Source organism: Chlamydotis macqueenii, chromosome 1 (genome assembly GCF_036417535.1).
Source record: "Chlamydotis macqueenii isolate bChlMac1 chromosome 1, bChlMac1.mat, whole genome shotgun sequence".
NCBI classification, from domain to species: domain Eukaryota; kingdom Metazoa; phylum Chordata; class Aves; order Otidiformes; family Otididae; genus Chlamydotis; species Chlamydotis macqueenii.
The window spans coordinates 133,839,800-133,865,851 of record NC_141556.1 but is presented as its reverse complement, the minus strand read 5'-3'; the positions used below and the strand labels follow the sequence as shown (position 1 = coordinate 133,865,851).

Genomic DNA, 26,052 nt, shown 5'->3' with positions numbered 1-26,052 from the left:
CACTTGGAAGAACAGCTCTGCAATACTGCATCTAGTTTCAGGCTCCTCAGCACAAGAAACAGATTGACAAAACATTGCGAGTCCCTAGGAGGTCCAACCAGGATGGTTAGGGGAGTGGACAACATGCAGTATAGGAAGAGAGACTGGATGAGCTGGATTTGTTCAGCCTGGAGAAGAGAAGGCACAGGGTGGATCTCGTTGCTGACTTCAACTATCTAATGGGATGGTATAAAGACTGAGCCAGGCTCTTCTCAGAGATGCACAGCACAAGACTGACAGATAAAAGACAGACTGCCCAAAGAAATCTCCTATTAGATGTAAGGGAAAAAAGGGTTCACAGTGAAGTGGTTAATCATTGGAACAGATTGTTGAAAGACGTTGTGGAATCTCTCTCTTCAGAGAGATTCAAAACTAGATGGGACAAAACTCTGAATAGCCTGATCTGATTTTGAAGTTGGCTCAGCTTCAAACAAGGAGCTGGACTGGAAGACTGGCAAGGCTCTTTTCAATCTAAGTTATACTATCTAAGCATTATTAAATTTTGGTTTATGTTTGAAATTTTGGTTATGTAAGAAATCTCCCACTGGATTTAACGAGAATTGTGCCTACCAAGAAAAACACAATCTGCTTCAGCTTTAACTTTTGAGCACAAAATACGTTAGCAGTGCTTACCTCATATCGATGCCTATGTCGCTCCTCTACAAATGCTGCATCACCATAAAGTTTCCCTGAATATACAACAAAAAAGAAGTTAATGCTAATGTGTTGCTTTAATAGTTGTTAGAACTATTTCTTGTAATTTAAACTTCAAAAAAAAATTTCACACATAAACATAACAGGACACTATTCATCTCACTCCAGCTTTCTGTTTTTCTGAGTGATGACTAGTTTCTTTGAATTTACTGTTACTTGAGTTTATTCAGGATTTCTATTCAACATTCCTTGACCAGAAATAGCTTAGGTAGACTAGAGTCTGAAGGTCATGCTTAAACTAATTTAAATTGTAAAGCCCAAAATAAAATAAAAAATGCTTGAGTGAACAAGCAACACAAAATCCCTTCAGGGTTTTATAACAGTTGTACGCAAAAGGTGCAGTGAAGGAAGCTCCATAGCCTTTCAGTAGCATCTGTTCCTCTTTAATAGATTATGCATGGCAGCTGGCATAATACCTCAAACGACAAAAAGAGAATATTGTTTTTCTCTGTTTTCCTGATCTCATTACCCAAACGACTCTTGCAGTTCTCTTAGCCTAATCTAGACCACTCTACATTGCAGAGGAACACAGAGGGAGTTAGAGGTATGCAGTAAACCAGAATTTAATCATATCTCTCACTTACAGTCACGGCTCAAATTTTGCTCTCAATTTATCCTAGTATCATTAGGATTGCTAGCTCTTTTAGGGGTTGATACAAGAACTAGACTGCCAAGATCATCTCCAAAAACTGTAGAGTGATAGTATTGCAATTTTACAAAAAGTGGTATTATGTGTTAATTTTAAGGAACCACCTTTCAAAATCATTATTTCTATTCAAGTTGTAAAGCATTAGAAGCAGGAATCAGATTTCCTGAGTAAACTATGGTCATCTAAATGATAAATACGGTCATCTAAACAACTCATAACACTAGTCAAGAGTTACAACACATGTTAATTTTGAACTTTTCCAAGAAGTTTTTAGGCCACAGAACAACTTGTACATTGTGATATGCATATTTATAGCACACCTAGGCAAAGTATCACCCAAATCAGTCAGATCACTAGCACATGTATTCTCTAGAAAGGCAGATTTTTCATTAAATGTGCATATGTATTACACTTGGGTGTCCTGCTGAAGTAGATGTAATTTTTAAAAGCTCAGAAGGACACGTTCCGTAAGTTCAACATACCTAAATACAGTAATAGCTCAGATAAATGTCAGAGGCAGGGCAATACAAGAAATATTTATCGATGGACAAGAAACCACTTTTTACACATTTTCAGCATCACTTACATTACTACTGTATAATAGGTTGATTAATAGGAGACTTAAGTATTACATCAATTTAAAATACATATAGATCAAACTCAACAATTTGTTCTATATTCCGGTTGTTTTTATTCTGCCTTTTGAAGTATCTTGTTACCTGTAATTAGGACGCAAACTAGCAAACATTGTCAACACAAAGTAAGAACTAAGACAGCGAGGCCAGATGACATTTAAGGCTGAGATGTACTGGCAACTGGTGTAATGACAAGTAGTGGTTAGGCTTGGCAAGAGCCAGGTAGGAGTTTGGGTTAGTTCTACCAAAAAGCTTCAGTGGTAGAACAAGAAGTCCTGGTTGACACTCCATCATTTATAAGTCCTATCAACTCATAAAGAGATAGGAAGAAAACTTGAAAAGGGACATATTCCTTGCACTCTGATCTTCCCCCAAAAATAATGAATTAAACTACCATAAAATGCATTTCAATTATCTCAACAGTGTCCTCACTGTTTATTTAAAGCAGTGTAAAACATTGAACCCTAACTGACCTCTTCACTGGGACTTCTAGACGTCTGTCATTTTTTCCTTTTCATTCTGATCCTGGGCAAATGTTTATGGAAACAGGATCAGAGTGAATGAGCTGGGGGAAGCTGTCACTTAACTGCTTCCTTGAGACTGTAGTCCGTTAACCAAATGTACTTTGGCATTTTTGCTTTGCCATGTTACGAAGTTCCCATTCAAAAGGCAAGTCATAAGAGCAGAAATGTAACTTACTTAAAACAGAATTTTGTGTTTTGAAAACAGTTCTCCTCTTCCCCAGTCTCATTGTTCCACCCATATCCCCAGGATTGTGTTCTGGCATGTCAATAACCTGTAGAGAAAAAATGTTTAAATACTGTTTCATCCAACAAAGAAAAAAAAAATGCAACAATTGCATAATAGGTTGCACAGCTTTAGAAATGGTAACATTATCTATTTTTCCTCCAAGCATTCCCAGTTATGACTTCTCTTTGGTTTTCCTAACGCTTTGTTATCAGTATTGGGACTGTTAGCAACAGGATAATTCTGCCAAAATGTATTCTTTCTGCTACAAGAGTACATGTATTTTTAAAAACTGATAAATTCATAGACAAAAAAAAAATCCACCAAGTAATAAAGGCATCATCTCTGAAAAAGTGAGGCCCTGAACCACACCATGATAGAGGCTAAAAGATTATCCTGGGTAAATATTCCTGTACTCTAGGCTCTTTCTTACACTGTTCTTTATACACAAGGTTTGTTTTTATACTAAGAGGCAGAAATAGCTGTCTTAACAGGACAGCAGAAATCCTCTTTTTCAGGAAGTAGGGAGAAGAGGAGGGTATGGAGCAGCAGAGGGAAGAGAAAAGAGGGGACTTTTGTTACAAGACTGTAATATAACATTATAAAAGTGGTGTACTATAAGAGTGTGTGCTATTTCAGATTATATATGTAACTAATTTATCACAGGGAAAAAATGGAAAAACCTTCCCCCCTCTAATTCACCTTTACTAAAGGGTTTCTCGGATTGCCTAAGAATCCACAGAATACTGGGTTGTCTTGTATGAAGAATATGCTATTTAACATAACAGTTAAAGAACAGGATATACAAATACAGGTTTTGAGGACTGAAGTGCATGGATCAAATGTGTGGGTTCAGTGGAATCCAGGATGGTGAGATTCAGAGCATGTGAGAAACCATGGCTTAAGGGGAAGGGGTGCGTTTAGTTTTCCTCAGTTTGAAAAATCCAGCTGGGTCTCACAATCATGTTCAGAGGCACTCTGTCTCAGAGAGGTAAAACAGTTCAAAACTGCAGAAACTATGACTTATGTACTCAGATTCACATATATAGAGCCAGTGAGGAATGTAATTGACAAAGAAAGGTTCTAAAAATACAAATATTCACACATTTGGGTAATCCGGAATTGGATTTTTATTAACCTTAATTTGCCCTCTGGGAGTAATGAAAACAATTTCTGATTATACACTTCATAAAGTGAAGTTATTCAATTTAGAAGGGATGGTGGAAAGTGCTTAGCCTTTGGCCTTGTGCCAACGCATTTCAGCTGTGCAATTATCTCTGTCTAACCTTATACCTTCAGAATGTTATTTATAAGCTATACACTCATAATAAAATGTCACGAGGAGGAGTTGTGATCAAACAAGTAGGATATTACAAATTCTCTAATTACCCCTCAAATCATGAAAGTGAGGACTATGCAGCACATTCAGCTAAAAAAAAAAACAAACACAAACTCAAAAAAAAATTTCATTTAATCCTTAGTACTTAAAAAACCATGAGATTGTCTACTTTTACTTTATTTCCTTCCATTTACTTCCACTTTTTTTTCTGAAGTAGTGACCACAAAAAACCACAGGACATCAGAAGTGGTGAGAATGTATAAAGCAGACTGTGTCTATACGTCAAACACTCTGACCCTCTGAAATCAAACACAAGTTCTCCACAATGTATTATTTACTTAGCTACACCCATACTACAGAGAACTTCAAAGTTGTGCTCCTGACTCTTGTCAAATTGAGATGAAGTGGTAACAAGTATCAAGTACTTCAAGTATATGCTTCTCTTCCAATTAAAAAAAAAAAAAATCACTTTAATGACTGTTTAATGAATATTTGTAGTTGACAAAAAAAAACAGAGAGGGTATGTTTGTTTGATTGGATTTTTTTAAGCTTGGAGGCTAAAGTCAAGATTAGACATTCCTTCACTCTCAAAAGTGTATCAAGTACCTAAATACTGTCCCCTAACCTTAGCTTTAGATTTTTCTTCCTAAAAATTTGAGGCAAGATGTTTTGGTCTAACTTTGCTAACTGGATCACAGTAATACCCAGGTGTTTGAGATTCCACCTCGCTCCTGCTGCCCCAGAAAAATTAGATTTCTCTATTTTCACCTTTCAGTATTTGCTCTACTAAGATATTCTCTCTATCAAAACATTTCGAGCATAATGCCATAAATAGAAGGAAGCATGGGGAGGCAATGAGTAGAATGGCAACTTCTTGAAGAATATTGCTCATCTCAAACTCCTCAATTGAAACACTAGCTCCAAACAAAGCAGACCTGTCTACACAGACCATAGTAGATTTCACTAATTTACTGTGCCTACATGTGTTCTCCAGGAAGACTTAAAAATATCAGTTAGCAAATATAAGGTCTCCCATTCATTACACAGAGTATATCAGTTCAAACAGGTTATGGCCACACTCTCAGCTCTTCCTTCTTTCAGTAGACAAAAACCAAACACCAGATGCTCATAAGTCCCACTAAAGCTCTAGAGAACAGCCCGGACTGGAGCCAGGCTGTGAAAGGACAGCTTCATCTGCTCTGCTGAGGGCTTCTGCTGTCCTTTGGGTCAGAATCCAACATGGGGCTGCAAGCCCAACAAACATGCCACCAAAGAAATGGCCTCTCAGGAAAGATTCAGGCATTTTTCCACAACTAATCTTAGTCTTCTAAAAGGCCTCCTTCCGTGTCTCAACAGTTACATTAGTGTGGTAAGGGGCACATGTTCAGAAGAGGATGCAGCCCTTAAAACTTTCATTAATGTCTGCTAAGCCTTAATTGAGGTGTCTTTTAAGAAACACTGCATGATACAGCTGTTCAATTTTATTTCTATCTGTGGCAGCTTTTCCGCCAACCTGACAGCTGTATTGAGTTGCAACACAAAGCAGCTTCCTGTGTGTGTTCATGAACACTGGCACTGGTTGCCCAGAGAGGTGGTGGATGCCCCATCCCTGGAAACATTCAAGGCCAGGTTGGATGAGGCTCTGAGCAACCTGACCTGGTTGGAGATGTCCCTGCTCCTTGCAGGTGGGGGTTGGACTAGATGGCCTTTACAGGTCCCTTCCAACCCTAACCATTCTATGACTCTATGTTTTGTTATTGATATGAGCATTATAAACCACCTCTCCTCCTTCCCCAAGATTTTTTGCTTTATGATAGTAAGAAAATAGACAAGGCTTCAAATATACTAATTTTTGTAAAGGTGAGGAAAGGAGCAAGTATGAAGTAATACATGCAATTATGAGCAATTATGAAGTAATACATTAGAGCTACTCTGACTCTGGATCTTCCTTTTTGAGATGCTCTGTGGCTCTAATCAACTTTAGCAACTATCACAGCGCAACTCTCAATGTTTATATATTACATGAGTTTCTCTGCAACAAAGTTTGTGCAAGAAGCTTTCGAAAGCAAAGTGGCACTGCTGCCCTACCGCCCAACAACAGTAATAAGCACCAGAAAAGTAACTCATTTCATGAAAAATTTGGCCATATTTTACAGAATTTATTTGATCAAATACAAGACAAACCTTTGAGTGGTGGTTATTTTGAACAACTACACAACTGAATAAATTCCTGTTCTGGTTTTGTTAGTGAGGGGGGGCCTAAGGTGGTATCTTCTGTAGGAAACTGCTAGAAGTCGCTCCCCTTTGTTCAGTGGACTCGGCCGGGCCTAGGGCGGACCCGCTGCTGGCCAAGGCCGAGCCAATTGGTAGCAGAATGTCCCGTGATAATGCCTCCGCGATAACGTATTTAAGTAGGGGAAAACAGGAAAAAAGAGAGGAGAAGATGTGAAGCAGCTGAGCGGGGGGCAGAGAGGGGGAGGCGCGAGCCTCATGGGCCTTGCAGGCCTCACCCTCTGGCCTCCCGCCGGGCAGCCGACTGGGCCCAACTCGGCCTGGCCCGGCTGCAAGAAGTGGAGAGGAGATGAGAAGTGAATAAGTTGTAAAAAGGATCCTGAGAGACGTCTGCCAGCCTGTTGTGAGGAACGGCTGCAGACGCCAAGGTCAGTTCAGAAGGAGGGGGAGGAGTAATATGGCTCCTGGCCAAGATTCCTCTGCAACTCGTGGTGAAGACCATGGTGGAGCGGGTTGTCCCCCTGCAGCCCATGGAGGTCCACGGAGGGGCAGAGATCCACCTGCAGCCCGTGGAGGACCCACGCCAGAGCAGGTGGAGGCCTGAAGGAGGCTGTGGCCCGTGGAGGGCCCGCTGGGACAGCTGTTCTAGAGGGACTGCACCCCGTGGAAGAGATGACCCACGCCGGAGCAGTTTCACGAAGGACTGTGGCCCGTGGGAGGGACCCCATGCTGGAGCAGAGGAGGAATGCAAGGAGTTCTTCCCCCGACGATGATACAGCGGCGTAAAACAACGCGTGATTAACTGACCGCGACCCCCATTCCCTTTTCCCCCCCCGTGCCGCTCGGGAGGGGAAGGTAGTAGAGATAATGTTAAGCCCGGGAAGAGGGAGGGGTGGGGGGAGGTTATCTTGTTCCCTGTCTCATTCTCCTGCTAATTTTAGAAATAAATGAATAGTTTTCCCCAAGTCGAGTCTGTTTTGCCCGTGACGGTAACTTTAAGGATTTCTCCCTGTCCTTATCTCAAACCTTGAGCCGTTTTTCCTTATATCATCTCCCCCTATTCTCTCGGAGGGTGGGGGGAGCGAGAGAGAGACTGCGTAGTCTGGTCCCGATCGGGGCTGAACTACGACAATTCCTCAAAGAGCTCATGCTTCCTGCTACAGAATAAATCAGCTCTTACTATGCATTAGTTCTTTGAAGAGCGGAGAACAGCATCAAGCAACAGGCACCACAAGCTACAAGAAAGCATCAGTAGGGAGGGTGCAAGAAGAGATAAGGCATTAATTAAGTCTGTTTTACCCAAATCCCTGAAAACTGCCAACACTACAGGGGTTTTACAGAGATCACGTATTACATACCAGACAGTCAACATTAAATAAACAATGAATGACCCTGACATCACACAAAGCACATTCTAGATATAAAACAGTCTGATCATTATTACATCATGCTACTGATGAACAGTGACTTTAACTACCCATGAACTGCAATTTTCTTTCAGAAATCTACTGCTTGGATCGTTCCATTGTTGTTACGAAACATATAAAAGCTAATGAGAAAATCTCTCAAGCCCAGACACTCAACACAGAGCAACCAAGGCTCTGAAAACCGAACACCAATTGTTTTAGTAATCACCACAGGACCATAAAGTTTTGTTTTTGTTTTGTAACTTCGTTTTGAGAAATACACCTACCTTGGTTACCTTGGGGAGGTGGGGGTAGTGTCTGGGTTTTGCCTGAAGGGTTGGTTTTTTGGGGTGAAAGAGGGGAAAAGGTGGGGAGGGAGAGAGGGGAGCTTTATTTGATTTGAACACTCATTGGTAAGTCACTTTTGGAAGCAGGTTTTTAGATTTTTTTGCCTTTTTAGTCTGCCCTTGTCTGTTGAGCAAATTATTTGTCGCTGCTGAAATAAATTGCTTTACATGTAAGCACTGATCAAAGCACCAGGAGAAGCCCCGACCCTAAAGATTAACTGAACACCGAAAAGAGGCTCTAAGACACTCAGCACACAAGAGATGCGCAGAGGGAAAGCTGACTGGAGCAGGGAATACAGCAACAGGTACTGATTATATTAATCCCTGCTGAACACAGCTGTGAAAAACACCTAGCAACACAAACTGACAAGGACTCAACCGAAACCAGAGGAACCCATTCTTTTATTGACTCTTGCATCATTTCTCTACAGGATTAGTCAGTACTTGCCAGATTCAGTCTGATCTGTTTCAATCACAAGTTCACCACTAAACAGGCCTAGTCACCTACAAATGGGATGTTTATACCAGCATTTTAAAAGCAATAATACAGATATTTTAAAGAAAAAAAAAATGACAAATGCAACACTAAGATTGGTACTGACAGCTTCCAACTTGGCAAGTAAACCAAAAACACTCTTTCCTCATTCATTCAAAACAAGGGATTTAACATTTGCAATTACTGAAAGAAGGTGTAAGGATCATACATACACCAAAATCCTTTACTCCCTCGTCCCCCAAAGATATTCAAGTTAAAAGCAAACTCCATCATTGCTCACCTATCTAAAGCACTCAATCCTTTAGGATGTGACTAGCTGCCACAAAGCTGCTTGCAGATTTCAGACTACTCAGTGCTCCCTTACTCTGACTGAAGTAATGTGTTTTCAAAAAGATGACTGCCGTTATGTACAACATCAAAGCAGAAATCATCAACATAGTGATAAGAGTAACCATCTTGAAAAATCCTATCCTCTACTCTCTTCACTAAACTACAGCTCATCAGCCATACATTCCAACAAGTAATAGCTTAAATTTCTTAAACTCTTAAAATCCTGTGTATGTTACTGTCAGTCATTTTCCAGTTTGGGCAATCCTGTTTTCCAGGGATTTGCTGTTTCTTATTTTAGAATTAAGTAATAGCCCTAGAGGATTTATTTAATTAAAGCCTAAAAATTATCTAAGAAGGATTCTACCTGAATAAGTAGGAATTCTGGTACAGAATGTTTTGTAACTTTTTCTTCAGAAAAAGTCATAAAAGGTGTAACTCCTTTTTCAAACAGTGCTTACTCACTCATAAGTACAGTGTGGTGAACTAAGAAAGTTAATGGAGATGTTGGTATCAAAAATCCACATAGATATTGCTTAACTGTGTTTTAGAACTCGTTCTATTTATTCCAACCACATGTCCCAGAGTCAGTCTAAAGACTTAATCAAGCAGAAATTTTCAGACTGATAGTGTTAGGGAAAGGAGCAGGGTCAGAGAGTGCTGGCTATACAAATACACTGGAGTACCAGTCATGTCATGGCAGGAAGTACAGGTCTTGCCACAGACTTGAATAACTAAAAGAAAGTGGAAGAGTGTTCTCAGGCTTTGGACTGGTCCAGCTCACATTACAGTTAATGATCAAATACTAATTTAATTTCAGAAAGATTAGCATGTCTGTAGCTAGAAGAAATCCTTCCCTTCCTACTACATACAGCTATTAAAAAAAAATCAGAACTCTGTCACTGACTCTGAGGGAGACTTCTCCAACTGAAGTTGCTAGTAGGTGAAATTTTGCCCTTACCAAATTCACTTAAATCCACGTGCGATATATCAGAATGAAGAAGGTATGAACAAGTCTGAGCATTCTAAAGCAGAGGGAAGAACCTAGAGAGGGAGACAGAGCCTGATGCTCTCTTCATCAAACAACCCAGCCACAAAGATGAGACAGTGATAATCAAACAATTACAGCCCAAGATTGTTTAAATGATAGTATGCTTGATGGTCTCTGACTCAGAGAACTATAATATTTTACTGGCAACTGCCATGGAAGATGGGGCCACACACAAGCCCCCCTGGCTAAGCTATGCAAAGTAGCCAAGAAGATGGGAGATTGTCATGTTGTGGTTTTGCTTAGTGAGGGGGGCCCTAAGGTGGTAGCTTCTGTAGGAAACTACTAGAAGTCGCTTCCCCTTTGTTCAGTGGACTCGGCCGGGCCTAGGGCGGACCTGCTGCTGGCCAAGGCCGAGCCGATTGGTAGCAGAATCTTCCCTGATAATGCCTCTGCGATAACGTATTTAAGTAGGGGAAAACAGAAAAAAAAAAAAAAAAAAGAAGAGAAGATGTGAAGAAGCTGGGGGGGGGAAGGGGGGGGGCAGAGGCGCAGAGGGGGAGGCACAGGCCTCATGGGCCTTGCAGGCCTCACCCTCTGGCCTCTCGCCAGGCAGCCAACTGGGCCCAACTCGGCCCGGCCCGGCTGCAAGAAGTGGAGAGGAGATGAGCTGGATGATGTGAAGAGATCCTGAGAGGCATCTGCCAGCCTGTTGTGATGAACTTTTCTTGTGAGAGGAATGGCTGCAGACGCCAAGTCAGTGGAAAAGGAGGGGGAGGAGTAATGCGGCTCCTGGCCAAGATTCCCCTGCTGCCTGTGGTGACGACCATGGTGGAGCAGGTTGTCCCCCTGCAGCCCATGGAGGTCACAGAGGAGCAGAGATCCACCTGCAGCCTGTGGAGGACCCCACACCGGGGGAGGTGGATGCCTGAAGGCAGCTGTGGCCCGTGGAAGGCCCGCTGGGGCAGCCATTCTGGAAAGACTGCACTCCGTGGAAGAGATGACCCACGCCGGAGCAGTTTCACGAAGGACTGTGGCGTATGGGAGGGACCCCACAACAGAGCAGGGGAGGAATGTGAGGAGTTCTTCCCCTGACCATGAAGCACCGGCATAAAACAATGTGTGATGAACTGACTGCAACTCCCATTCCCTCTCACCTCTGTGCCGCTCAGGGGTAGGGAAGGTAGTAGAGATAATGTTAAGCTTGGGAAGAGGGAGGGGTGGAGGGAGGTTATCTTGTTCTCTGTCTCATTCTCCTGCTGTTTGTAGTAATAAATGAATCGTTTTCCCCAAGTCAAGTCTGCTTTGCCCGTAAAGGTAACTTTAAGGATTTTCTCCCTGTCCTCATCTCAAACCTCGAGCTGTTTTTTCTTATATTACCTCTTCCTATTCTCTCGAAGGGTGGGGCGAGTGAGAGAGAGGCTGTGTAGTCTGGTCCCGATTGGGGCTGAACTACGACATGTCCTTAGCAGGGACAAATCACAGCACAAGTTTTACTCTCAAAACTGTCCACTGTCTTCTGTGCTTCCTCTACCCTGAGTTATCATTCATGAGCAAGCATCCTTGCCACCTCTCATTCATTAACAAGCTAGCATTAATTAGGATCACTTCATTATCAGTTATCTCTGCCTTCAGCAAGCAACGCAGAGGGAAAACTGCTTACTTCAAGGAAAGGAAGCAAGAAAATTGCTTACTTCAAGTGCTCACTACTCCAGACCTTCACTGAGAGAAGAATTTCTGGTATCAGCTTCCAGGTAACGGTCAGTACTGTGATGTGCACTATCCTAGTATTTCTTGAAGAAATTCCATTCATCTGTTATAAAAATCAGTATCCTCACAGAGAACATGAGGAGAACTAGCAATTGTTTTACATCCTATTTCCCTAACGTAATCAGACCACATCCAGATTTGCAAGTAAGACTGCGTGGATTCCATCCACTGATTCTTCTTACAGAATGGTGTCACCAATCATCCTGATACTCTGTGCATCTTCCAGGTTTGCCCAGTGGTGATTTGCTACTCGACAATCACGGACACAGAAAATGAGTCATTTATTTTAGAAAGGAAGTGAGTAGGCAGCAAATAGAAAATTATAGATTGTCCTATTTTAATTTTTATTGTAGTGAGAAACTACTTCTGTTGTGGTATAAAACTTTCTAGCTAACTTCAGAGCTGAGAAGAAATCCCTGGAAAGGTCCAGCTTATAGATTTCTTTTGAGTAATCTCTCTCAAATGCTAATTAGAACAGCAAGCCACAGCCATCTGTTTCTAACTGGTTTTTGTAAGCCCTTATCCTTTTTCAGGCCTGCCAAGACAGGTGCAGATGCACATTTGCCACAAATACATTGAAATTGTGTGTCCACATGCTAAAATATAACAGTTGTTGCAATGGAAATAAAATATATCTGTGGACTACTTATTTTATTTATTGGAGATGGAAAAGTGTCCTATTGAAAGGATAGCTATTTGAATAGAAAAAAAAAAGTGAGGTAATAGTACAATACTGTACTTTGACACTGAAAAAGAGACTGGAAGTTTTCAAGTAAAAGCTCTGTTCCCAGAAGAAAGAAAGGAGTACAAATGCAATCTAGACTTTGAAATCCATGTCAATTATAAGAATACAAACCTAAACATATCTATATTTTTTTTTTGTGGTTTAACTTCTGTTTCAAGAGAAAAGACTTTATTCTGTCTGTGATTCAGCCTATTAAATCATTTTTATGTTACCTGACAACATATGCTTAACTAAGAGTAACAACTTAATGCAGTTTACAATTATTTCACCAACTAGCTTTAGTTACTGTGCATTTGATTAATATAACATTAAATTGATGATTTAAACTGAAGGGAAAAAACACACTATCACATTGCTTGATACTGCCATAAGAAAATGTCTTATTTAGAATTTGGAGTAAATGAATGAAAGAGAAATAAAGGATTCTAGCTCCATAAGGATTTCTGTCAGACAGATATGTAGGAAGTAGCCCAGTACCACTCCTTCCAATTAGGATATCATGCCCAAAGATCAGTGGCAGACCATGAGCTTTAATGATTAATCACCTTTCAAAATGGACACCAGAGTTTAAAACTTGATATTTCTACATTAAAAAAAAGAATTCTTTACTAGCTGAGCTAAATTAGTATCTCTGATAGGTAAGCATTTTATGAAGATCAGCTGAACAGAAGGAAATACACTTACTCAGAAAAAAATCCCTAATGTTTCATTCTTAACTTCTAAGAACCAAAAAAACACAATAACATCCAAGATCCCAAGTAGAAGTGAAGTAGCGAGAAAATACCTTGAAATGTTTTAAAGACACTGCTGAGCAAAAATGTCAAACTGCTAGAAGGTATTTTGCAGGTTATGTATCTTTGAAAAAAAAAAATCCCACTAAAGTTGAGACAAGTGCAGACAGTTGTGAAAATAAACATTAGTCTACTCCAGTGCCAAAATCCTGTGCCAATCTAATTCATTTAACAAGCAGCTCAGCTCAGTCCACTCTGCAAAACCACACAAACCAACCAGCTCATGCCAACCACGTAACCTTTAATTGACACAATTTGTTCTGATGAGCAACTCTATTTTCTTTTCAACTCTTCTTTTACATTTAAGCTGTAACTTTGTAGAAATAAAGACAGATGGAGATAATGAAGAAATGTAGATAATGAAGGGTAGAGCAGTAGTTCTCATACTAACTTACAATATAGTCATGCTTCTTCCTACCTTCCATTCCCTTCTTTTCTTTATTTTCATTTTTGCATTTTGAAATGGCATCTCACAAAGGATCACAACAGGAACAACACTGTGCAAGCTAACGTAACTATTTTTGGAAGGCAAACAGGATCACTTTTACTGTTTAAAGAGAGATTCGTATTTATTATGTAGATAGCTTGGAATATTCTAAATGCATTTTTTTTATTGCTCTCCTTCTCTCTTCCTCTTAGGAAGCTTTCAGTTTGGTTTAACTCCTATTTAAAATGTCATGCCACTTCCCTCACCTCTACTAGCCAGTAACATTCTGTTCCATGTAACAAAAGCATACAAAATGAAAGATGAAGTTGGCTACCTCATTACTTAGTGGTCCTCCCGCTTAATTTACTCGTTTTAGACATTCTAGTAATGATAATCTTAAGAACTAACAGCTGAACAGACACGCTACAACAGGGAATTTCTAGGCAGAAAGCCTCTGGCACAATCACCATAATTTTAACTACTACTACTTGCCTTCCATGGCATGCCCAAGACAATAAAAGTACCTTGGCCCATCTGGTCTTTCATGCCCATAACTCTTCCTAAATTACAGAGAACAATTTGAATGCTGGGTATCTCACTAGGCATACAGAATGGACACCTAGTCCTCTGGAAAGCTCTCCAGCAACAAATAATGGGATTTTTATTTCCTCCATGAAGCAAATAGCAGTAGTGGAGATCACTTCCGTAAGTTGTTATCCTCCCTCCCACACATACATCATAACATTTCTCATTCCAGCTGGAGAACTGGAAAAACTAAAGCAAGTGCTGGATATCATATAACGGTAATCAAGGCATTGACTTTTAATTCTAGGATTTCCTAACAACACTGTAAACTATATTAGAAATAATTACAATTATACAATTTTAACCACTTAGATTATCTTGCAAAAAGTACCTTGGAATTTTCATTACTGTCTATCCAACAACAGTAAACATCTCATCAGCTTCAGAAAATCCAAAATGAATGATATACATTAATATCATAGCAGAGATTAATTACCTTAATTACCTCTGCCAGCCATTTCAGGGATGCTTTGAGTCACATGCTCTACGTTACATTTAATAGCTTCCTGCTTCCACTTAGAAAAGCTTCAGCTGGCCTCACCTTGCCTGGAAGAATCTTAATTCTGGTAGAAGATTTATGACCTACACTCCAAATCCTTTTTATTTCAAGCAGAAACCATGATGTCTTCCTTCTGAGCAGGATCCTTCCTGTCTCGCTTTCCCTGTTCTCCGTTCTCCAAAAACCTGATAAATATCACTGTCCAGATTTTAATTTAATTCTGCACTCCTTGTCATCTTCCCCCTGGCACATTAACTCTATCCCCCTCAACATCAAACGACAAGAACTCTTTGGAATTTCCTTTCCTTAAGTGTGTTTACACAGGTATCAGGGGTCAAGTTCAGACTGTGCTTAAAAAGACAATGGCTTGACCAGTTGCATCTATGCCACCTACACCAGCAGAGCTCAAATGTTAATCGCTTCCTCCCCCAACAAGGCACCAGTGAGCACCACCAGGATGCTTGGATTCAACTACGAGGTTCAGAGTGAACACGACAGGGTACAGACATACCTGCTCTTGTTTGCTAACAGATCACAAAACCAGAATTTCAAATCTACCTATTCATTTTCAGAAATGAACATGGTATGCACTTTTAAAATACAACCAGACAGGAGGAGATATGTATGAGAAAGTAAGAAGAGTGAAGCAGAGATGTGTGCCTGCATGTGGAGAACCATTAGAAAAAAGGCCAGAGAGGAGGAGAAATGGATCTTCAGATCATTTCTCATTTAGCAACAAGATGGTGAAAACCTAGAGGAAGTATTTTACCAATACTGTTTGTAAGAAACTAACATCTATAGAACAATGTCATCTTTATAATACCACAAATCAAGTACACATTTAATTAGCATGACATCAGGTGAACACACCTAGCACAATTCAGACATCCTCTGTGAAAAGTGTGGGTGGCCGGGTACAGATCAATTCAACAGATAATGCAGCGATGCGCTCAAATGCTACAAATGTTTACCAAGCAACCAGCAAAAGATATTGCCACATAGCAAAATTTCTAGGCTGTGTCACCAGCCAGCACAGTATCACACAGCATGCAGCTAGCACAGCAGCCAGCTCTCATGCAAAGCAACACAGAACTGCTCCAACCTCACAAAGGCAAAGTATTCTGTTATTTAATGGTGCCCACACAAAAATCATTTTTATCCTTCACCTGCACCTCTAGTAGTTTGTGTCTCCAATGGCAGAATGAAGAGTCAGAGAGCACGAGAAATAACTTTTAGTTAAAAAGCACAGGTCTACAGTGAAACACTATCAAATCCATTGCAAATCCGCTTCTGTTGTTCAGTGCCTAGCTGCACAGTATTGAATACCTAATCACATACAAGTCAAGGATGGGAGGCAAATGAACACAGAATTAAGATAATAGAAAACTTCATTTAGTAAAAGAGTCTTCCTGTGGGGGGAATCTTTGTATTATTCTTCTATCTCATCTCCAACAGATAATTTGATGGAGGGGGACAGAGTATTTATTAAAAATAAAACTTTGGCTAACAGTTTTTCTTTATTTTTAACTAAAATTACATAGTTCAGAATATAATGAACAGACCACTCACATCTCATTAAATCCACCTCGTAATACAACTATGCAACTGATTTGAATTCTTCAGGTTTTTCTTGCCCATGCACACGTTCTATTCCAGTTCTCACTCCTGGATGTCTACAAGGCTGTTATGAAAGGAGTGGAAGTCCTCAGCTGCTGCACAGACCTTTTACTTGGACATATCAAGCCACTTTACACAGGGAAGTATGTTTCATTGCCTCCACTTGGTACAGGAAACATAAAACAGATTAAGCCATCTGTTTAACCTAGCAGAACCAGGCCTTCTGTGACACCTAATCCTGTTCCCAGACTTTAGACAGAAGACAGCTAATGATACAGAAACTCACATATTCCCAGGTGAGCTTCTAACAAGGCCAGTGTCTTAATGTAACTTGGTCAGTTATCTAGGTAGGAGAGACTTCCATGGAAGAGGTATTCGTAATATTGGAGGTGATTTCATGTAGTTTTCAACACAGGAACTGCAGCATACAGTCTATTTCACATTTCCTCACTTTTTCCTTTTTTTTTTTAATACACAATTTCTGCAAGCTTGTTTGCACAGGTGGTTTTCTGGGGCCAGTGGGGTGGAGAAGGTGTTTTGGAGGCATTATATTCAGCAATATAATAATTGTATTAAGGGATCTGGGCAATCCTCTTCTACATTTTCTTTATTTCATTGATCAGTACTGCATTTTTAACTTGTCAAACAGGACAACTGTGAGGAACTAGTTAATCACAGTTCTTCCAATATAGTCCCTGTGTGTGGGAATTACCTCACATAATTTTGGCTGCATAACTTTCAGATAAGTAGTTTAAGGGAGCCACCTGAGCACTCCTCTCTGTAGGCAGCGGAGCACATCCAGAGGCCAACACATTCCAGCTGGAGAATCACACCAAAACATGTGGCAGCCTGAAATCCTCATCTAATAAGGCAAGCAGTGCTGCTCTGCCCTAACACATACAACCTGCTTGCACAAGACGGTTTTGTGAATGGCCTTTCCACATCCATACTTTGTCAACACTATATATATACCACCACTGCAGCATCCATAGTTCATATTGAAGTGACACGCTATTCAAATATACTGCAGCATTTCCCAGACAGACTTGGGCATACAGCCCTCTGTAAAATAAATGTTCTCTGTTTGTTAAATCAGACACTGACAGATACTCACCTGTATCCACTTCACCCAGAAAATTGTTTCGTACATAGCATAAATTTCCCTATTAGTTACAAATAATTCCTTACGTAAGTATTGGAAAGGTCAAAGACTTTCTGAAAATGTTACATGAAATTCTATTTAGAAAAATCCTTCTTATGAAGAAAACCTTAAGACAGGAAAAAAGTGGAAGGTTACTAACAACAAGAAGGTATCCTTCACAAAAACTAAATATATGTCCAAATGTAGATAAAGAAACACAAATACTTTTAAGTTGAACACATAAGTTCCAAATCATTATTCCCTCCTCAAATACTCGAGAAGCAATTTGTAAGTGGCATTAATAACGAAAAGTAAATTATTTTTCATTCATTTTCATTTAAGGACAAAAATCTGGCATTGTAAAGCTAATCAATTATCAGGATTAAAAAAATAAAATAAAACTCATACTCAAAGAAGCTATGATCATGGCATTAAAAAAAATGAGCATTTTGCTTGTGTGCACTGTCAAGGAGTTTGAAAGACATTTCCCAACCTAAAAACCTTCTTAATGGGAGACTCTGATGCGCCCATCTCAAACTGAAGTGTTAAAAGAAGTGGTTACAAAACAAATAGAAAAAATAGAGAGTAAGAAATCACCAGAAATGGATGGTACTCACTCAATTTTGAAGCAACTGAAGAGTGAAATAGCTGATCTAGTAACTGTGGTGAATAACCTCTCACCAGCCTTGTCACCCAAAGACTCCAAAGTGGCAAATGCTTCAGAGGAGATACAGGGATCACGGGGCACCCGGGCAGCTATAACAGATTGGGATACTGCCAACAAAGACTTTGTAAAGGGAGTTGTCTGTCCATCACTTAGCTACTGAAGTTCTTCACAGAAAAAGTATGTGGATAATGGAGAGTTGGTTGATAAACAAAGCCCACTTTGATTTCTAACAGATGTCAGAAAGGCATGTAACACATATCATCAAAGCCTTACAAAAAACTAAGCAGCTATGGAATTAATACATACAAAATACAGTTAAAAATATAAAGTACAAGGGTAGAAGAAAATGCAATTTTTCACAGTGGAAGGAAGTCACTAGTAGAGCTGAACAAGGTTCTAGGAATAGTACCTTCAACTTATTTGACATAAAGAAAAAAGAATGCACAGTCGGTGACAGCCTGCTGATGACACCTAATTTACTGAAGGTAATAAAGATGAGGGCTTACTGCAAAGAATCATGAAAGGACTTTCTGAAACTTAGTGATCCAAGATTAAAATAACAGGTGAAATTCAGCAGAATCAAACATAAAGCCATGCACAAGGGATAAAACAAGCTTAATTTCACATCACAGTTATAGGCTTTGAGCTGATCACAGCCCCTTGGGAACGAGATCCTGAGACTACAATAGATAGTTCTATGAAGATGTCTGTTCAACACTCAGTGAAAGTCAAAAGCTATTTGACATTATTAGCAATTCCAAAAGGAACAAAGACCACAACAGAGCAGATCATTGTAACACTTGCTATGTCTGGGCTGGCCACAGTTTATACTGTGCAGTTTAGGTCTTCCAGTCTTCTCTGGCTTGAAAATATCTGAGCTATGAGTTATCGGAAACAAGCAAATACACTGGAGAAGCACCACTGTAACACCTGCTCTACTACATTTTTCCATCGATTATGATATTTTTCCACTCACAGGTGACAGTGGAGACAGGTGATGGGCCAAATGGGCCTTTGGCCTAGAAGGAGCTGTGGACTGATCTAGTGTGCTTTTCCTAAGTAAAGGTGATACCATAAAATGCAATGAAAAACATGAAATAGGTGGGCTTAGTTCACAAACACATTTCATCAGTTCAGTTGGGGTTCTAAGAGGAAAGCAAGGTTCTTTCCTTTTAATTCATTATCTCAGATAAAGGTACTCCTGGTGCTACTTATTATTCGAACTTCAGGTTTTGCCGAGTTTACAAGGACGTGGTGGAATGAAGAAGAAATTAAATAAATTCACTGATGAAACAATTTTTAGGAACATTTTCAGTTGTTTGCTTAAGTACTGGCTGCGTAATGCCCCCAAGAAGACAGAGACGATTAAACATGTCTTGTCACTTAAGTTCCCGTTCAGAAAATACAGGTAAAAAGCAGTCAAGTTGGGTGAAAAGGCGCTAATATAAATGTATCCACCACATAATGATGTTAATGATATTGAATTTCAAAAATGGTAATTTTTTTGGTGTTACAGAATTCATATTATTTCTGTATACCACTCACTTACCATTCCACATTCACAGTGAGAGAAACAGCAAGACAACACAAATCTTGCAAGAACTCTAATTATGTCTACTTAAAATGGATTATTTTGAGAAAGTTTAGAATATTTTTCTGCCACAAGACAAAAAGGTTTTGCAAAAAGTCAAGCTGTGCGAGAAAGCAATGGTTGCCCATCTGTGTTGTTTGCAGACACAGCATGTCTGCTGTGATCTGTCAAAACTTATTTTTCAGTTTACAGATTGAGCAATACTGAAGCTTCAGTATTTTTGCCAGACTCTTAGGCAATTGTTGGGCTTCCTTCTCCTCAGTGAAGACCAATGTTAACAGTTTCGTGGCAAGTTATGTCTCTGGTCAAAGATAATTAAATCTATGTTATCTTTTAGCGGCAATGCAATAATCACCAAGTGTTCTTACATATGTTTTTTCATTATTTTCACATGTATAATTCCAGACACTTCATAGCTAAGTAATAGGGCTCTTTAATCCTAGGATGCGATGGACAATAGAAAGTGAGGGCACAGAGACGATGGGAAAAATCAACTTTAATAATGTCTCAGATAAACCTATGTTTCTCCTTTTTTGACACCGTGGCAGTTCTGACATACAATGGCTACATAGCGTGCACAGGTATCTTAGAGTTACACAGGTCTGTTCCAGACTGATGCTAGTCTTAAGGCCAAGCTCCACATGGCACCTGGTGCACACCTTTGCAAGCTAAAGACACTTAAAACTTTCTTATAAAATCCTCTCCACTCTTGGTTCTGAACCCTAAGAAACTTGTTAAAGCTGCAATTTGTTACAGCTTTTGTGAACTTCTGTGTATTACAGGAAAGAAAGAAAAGAAAAGCCTTTCTGTGTTGAAGGCAAGACTAGTCACTAACCTACAACAAATGAAACTGGCTCTAAGGTTGAATCTTAAATTCAACTTAATTGATAGTCGGGTTCCTCCCTAGCACAACTGAGAAATAAGTGATGACTGGCATGGATAATTTGTTAATTTCAGTATATAACAAAATGCAAATCTACTTCTTTGAAGTTCTGGTTTACAGTTGTTTATAAACTGCTCATTTGATGCATTTGTGTAAACTGAGAACTTCCAAACTGCTACTGCTGTTACTTACTGAATTTATTATAATTTGGCTTTGATTTAGTAATCACTAGGTAACTAGAAAATCTAAAATTAAGCTAGGTACACAAGCACTATCCTTTATTGAGTTTCTTAAGTAGCAATAGATTCATTTCTTGCAATTGGTCATAATCACATAAAAAATATTTAGACAACTGATTGCTCTATACTCTTAGTTATACAATGGCTACTCTTCTTGTACGCCTGATTAGTTCTCTCTGATTTAGACTTTGGTTTTTCCTCACGTCTCAGGATAAATCTTGACTTGGTCAAAAGTGGGGTGGGGACAGGGGAGGCATCTCTAGCAACCTTTTGCTTCCCTTGTCCCAAATTCTCATATCAGAGAGAACCGAAACAAAGTTATTCATGGTAATTTACATAAAGAATATTTTGACAGTCTTCCTTTGGAAAGAATTTAGCATATATCTATTATATCTACAAATCAACACATCAAAGTGCTAACAGATGAAGGATTTGTATGCCAAAGGTAAAGCCGTTACCTCATAACATCATTTTTGTTATGTTTCACACTGATAATGAAATGTCAGAACGCCATCAGGAACCTGACTATACATGACACAGCACACTTGCAGACCTCTGACTGAGAATTAGCAACTACTGGAGCTCAGTCAGTGTATATAAGCGCCTCTTTCTCCGAATCAGAATGCTCCAAGGTTCTTACCACTATGCTATTTATTTCTCTGCCTCTGCATTTTGTGCTGCTGAGTCTGACCAGGCCAGCGAGGCTGATCTAGTTCTTCTTAAGAGTGCTGAAGGTAAATTGAACAGAAAGATTCAGAAGTTGCTACCAAAGAAGTCTTCCAAAATGACCTCCATTTCTTTCTCCCTAAGAGCACCTCTCATGGTCGCTGCTGTTTTCCCCAACCTTACCTGTTCCTGGAGGAAAGCAGGTGGTCATTTCCTAGCACAAGCACCTTTACTCAGCATTGTAGCACTGTCTCAGCATTTCCCTTTTACTTCAGTAGTAAAGCCAGCACAGCTGCAGCAGTTTCAGTGACCTAGGGGGTCACTGCAGCACAATTCTGATAAAAGACCTCAGTGCCCAATTTCTAGGTGGCTCAAGCATGGTAACTGTGCTGAGGTTCCCCTGTCCCTACCCAGCTTACAAAGGCATCCACACAAGAGTGCACATTGGCCCATGTGGTCAAAAATTCAGAATACTCATTCTCCTAGCTCCTCCTGTTTAATGTAAAAGGCAAAATTGTTTCAGAAAAAGAAGCCAGAAACCAGGATTCCCCATCATCCCCACACAAAGTAAATCAAGAGTATCGTACCACATCATCATACCATCTCAAGCTGTAGGCTTGCTTTACAAAGAAAGCGTCACTAACTCACACAGATAGAAAGATAAAGGCTTCTTTCTATTAAATAATATTAAATAAATTATAGGAATACATAATGGATTAGGCTGTTCCAGGATCAAGACAAGGAGATGTGTCATTTCTTATTCACTAGTAGGATTGTGCTGGATTATTACATTGACAGACAGTAGTCCTGGACTTGCATGAAAACAGATTACAGGTATTTCTAGGCAAGAAGAAAGCTGGGCAAAGGAGTTTTTTACTAGTATTTTCACACTTTAGGATTTATATATCTCAGTCCCAAGTCATTCCTACATGATGTGGTTTATTAGGTGCACTTCTAGACCTCTCTTGAACTCTTCATCAGGTTTGCATTGTTAAGAGCAACAACAGTGCTTCAAAAACAAACTACAGACCTTGGTTCTACCTCTCCTCATTGATTTTGTTTTCAGGATGAAGAAGGGTTCTTAGATACAGCTGAGATATCTAGAGAGTCCAAGCATCTCCAAGGTCAGAGGACAGCTGAGGGAAGACTTAATCTTACCAGGGAAATAACAAACCTGCTAGTGCCTCTTGTACAGCTTTGCCTTATTTATACTTACTTTGCCCTACCTGAAACTGAGCAAAACATCACTCCTCCATAAATCCATATGTGCCTTGCTGGAACACAGATTTATGCATTTTTGACCACTTGTAATAATTCCGAAAAACAAATCTGAGTTTAGGAAGGAACAAAAAGTTTTAGGGTTTTAGGAATTACACTAACTGTAAGTTTCAGCTGTGGCAATAACGACCTTATTGCATGGCCAAGGTTCATGGCATGAGCCAAGGTTCAGAAAGTGGAAGGATAAAACCTTTTCTTGAAATACTTTATCCCTCAAAACTGTCTTGTGTAACATAGAATATCTACCTCACAGGGAGTTTCAGCGATATAGTAGATTGTCTGCCAGATGTGTACACATGACAGCAAAAGCTGACACATCTAGCTACAACGAATAACACATCACCAATTTAAAACTGACTACAAACAACGCATCATATTAAATTATTCATCCTTGTAGCAGCCGCACCCAGTTCTGTTTAGGGAGACACCTTCAACATCTCATTAGGTCTATGTCATAGTATAATAAGGAAGGGCCTGGAAGAAACTCTTGTCAGGATAACCCATATAGTTCAAGTTTAATTTGTGAGACGAGACAACCCTTTTACACATCACCACTGGAGGTTTTACAAACAATGGCAATTTTAACATAAGGAATGTATCACCTGTGACACATAAAGGATTTTACAACTCATCCTCAACTTCCATCTAACATTTCCACACCTCAAAGCAATGCCAGGTTCTTTACAATGGCTGTAGTACAGTTTGCTCAACTTCTCACCCATAATTACTCCATCTTTTTCAGAAAATTTGTTAACTGCATGTTCCTTCCTCTCAGTCTGTCCTTTGTCTCCTCCTAGCCTGACAGTAAGAACACGTGGCACCAGCAACAATGAAAAGTTCGATCACAGCTCCCCTGTTTGCACTAGAGAGTTACTTCTCACATCTGCCAACATACACCTTGAAAAAGGTCCCATGTCATAGACTGACTATCTGTATCCGAACTTTAAAGCCTTTTCCTTTTTGCCAGATGGTGCAAGAATGTCTGAAAATGACTGCAGCTGCAGGATGGATTCTCTGCAGAACTCACCAAAGCCCTTATAGCCAAAATAAACATAGATTGTGGTAGCAGCAGACTCAATGGCTTTCTTTTTATTATTTGAAAATTATCTACACCGCAACTATTTCAACAAATTTATTCCTACTGATCTACGGTACGTATCCCATATTTAACTTCAGATGCAGCATGGGGACTGGTATTCTACAACAGGCATAGATACATGTACATCCTTTATACCAGCATGAGTTCTATACAAATACTGCTCTGCTTCTTCACTCAATAAGAAATCAAACTTATTTGACACCTGTGCCAGATTTCTTTGCAAATCAGATACGGAATCTTATGTTCCACAGAGTCCCTAATCCAGCCCAATTTACTTAAATTGTTCCACCATCTTTCTCCACTCCCACTCCAGAAAGTAACTGAAGTTAACAAAGGGCTTTGATCTAGTGACTGGTGTCTGAAAGCTACAGATGACACATAAGCACCATGCAAGCAGAAATAAGTGAATACCAAACACAAAACCACCTCCTGCTCTTTCTTTCCAAACATGCAACATCCACAAATATATGTTCTCAATTATAGCCAATTTCACCTTGACAGTAGATATTTCTATACTGCAGTCAGGCTGTAACATAAGCCTCACAGAGATTCCTCAACTAGTTTTAAAGTAGTTGGGCTCACACAAAAGTAACAGTGGTGCTGCTACAATAAAATACACCGAAGAAGGTGGAAAAATACTGGAGGGTTAGGACGTTAACCCATCAGCAGAAGATTAAATAGGATGACCGAGATAGTTGCTGCCCTCAGGTGACAGCCCCACCCCTGTGGAAGGTGCCCTGTCCCTTCCAACAGTGTCAGTGAATGGCATAGAAACCCACTTGTAGACCAATCCAATTTACAGTCCAGTGTGTTAAGGTAAACAAGGAGCACAGATTCACACACCATTCAGCCATCAAGGGTGGCAGGAAAGATGTGACAAGGGCAAGAGATAGCACCTGAGTTACCATCCCACTTAAATCCGTCATTAACAATGCATGAAGACCGATGCCGATGCCGTAGGCTTCACCACTCCTACCGCTAGCAGTGGTGCCCAAACATCAACCACCCCTGCAGCTTGGATTCTCTTACCCTCCAAAGTGATTGGAACTGCCTGCTCCAAATACACCTGCCAAACAGTTTACTAGGGCAATACTGAGCAATAGCCAATTTTGAGTGAATATTGAATCTGCAGACACCATCACTGAACAAAAATGATACACAATCACTACGGGGACATGTGTGTGATGTGAACCGCTAAACAGACTTAGAACACATCATCTACTTAGTTATTTCTTTGCTAATGGTTTTGTATCTAAGCTACAATAAAAATGTCAATTCCAAAAGGATACAGTGCTTACTAACATGATTTCTCTAGCCCAGGGCAAACTCAATTGAGTTATGTCATAAACTGCAGGAACAATACATATTCATACATCCAAGAAAGAGCAGCAAAACACTGCAGCCAAATCTGGACTGCTGCTTCTGGACTGGGAGCCAGCTTGCACAGACATCAAAGCTTGGTACCAAGTGCTGTTCTCCAGCATAGATAAATGCTGTTATCTGCTAGTCACACATCATCTTCCCCTAACTTTGTCAGAATTCTTTGTCAGTGAACAGAATTCCTTACCCCTGGATATCATTCTGCCACTGCTGGGTTGTGTTGGATAAACTGTCCCTATTTCTGAACAGCACTTACGTCCTATAAAGGAGTCTTCGCACAAAGGCAGTGTACTGGGGCCTGTGAAGCTGAGTTCTGTTGCTGATTCCAGTACAGAGTTCAGAGATGACACACAAATTACTGGAGGAGGGCACTGCGGTCTAAAGAGGACAAAGAGCTGGGAGATCAAACTACAAATCCCACTCTCTCATTCTGAAAGCCTCCTACAGATTACAGTGCCTTGGGAATAAAGCTGATGTGAGGAGACTGGATTCATCCCTACATTTGGCATGCAACGCTTGTGCAACTCTTGAGCAGGTCACCTAAATTTCCAGACATTGGTCTCTCACTTTCATAGGAAGATGTTTCAGTAAAACTGGTTATGCTATTTTGCAATTAGGTGGTGTTCTTTAATGAACCCTTAACAAATTAACAAGGCTAATGGGCTGAATTCCTTGAGTTGTGATCCCTCGAAATGCAGTTCTTCTTCCATACTACTAAGCATCTTACCACTACATCTTCGAGACAGGGAGGTACC

The 26,052-nt window shown here is 40.0% G+C and overlaps 1 protein-coding gene across 1 annotated transcript in view; it reads right to left on the bottom strand.

Annotated features, from left to right (window-relative positions):
- Positions 1–26,052, bottom strand: part of CTPS2 (CTP synthase 2) — a 75,677-nt gene that overhangs the window by 19,272 nt on the left and 30,353 nt on the right. Inside the window, exons 14-15 of the mRNA XM_086740284.1 lie at positions 2,737–2,833; positions 673–728 (exon numbers count right to left, since the gene is read on the bottom strand). Of these exons, the coding sequence (XP_086596410.1) occupies positions 673–728; positions 2,737–2,833 (153 nt within the window). The remainder of the gene's footprint in view (positions 1–672; positions 729–2,736; positions 2,834–26,052) is intronic.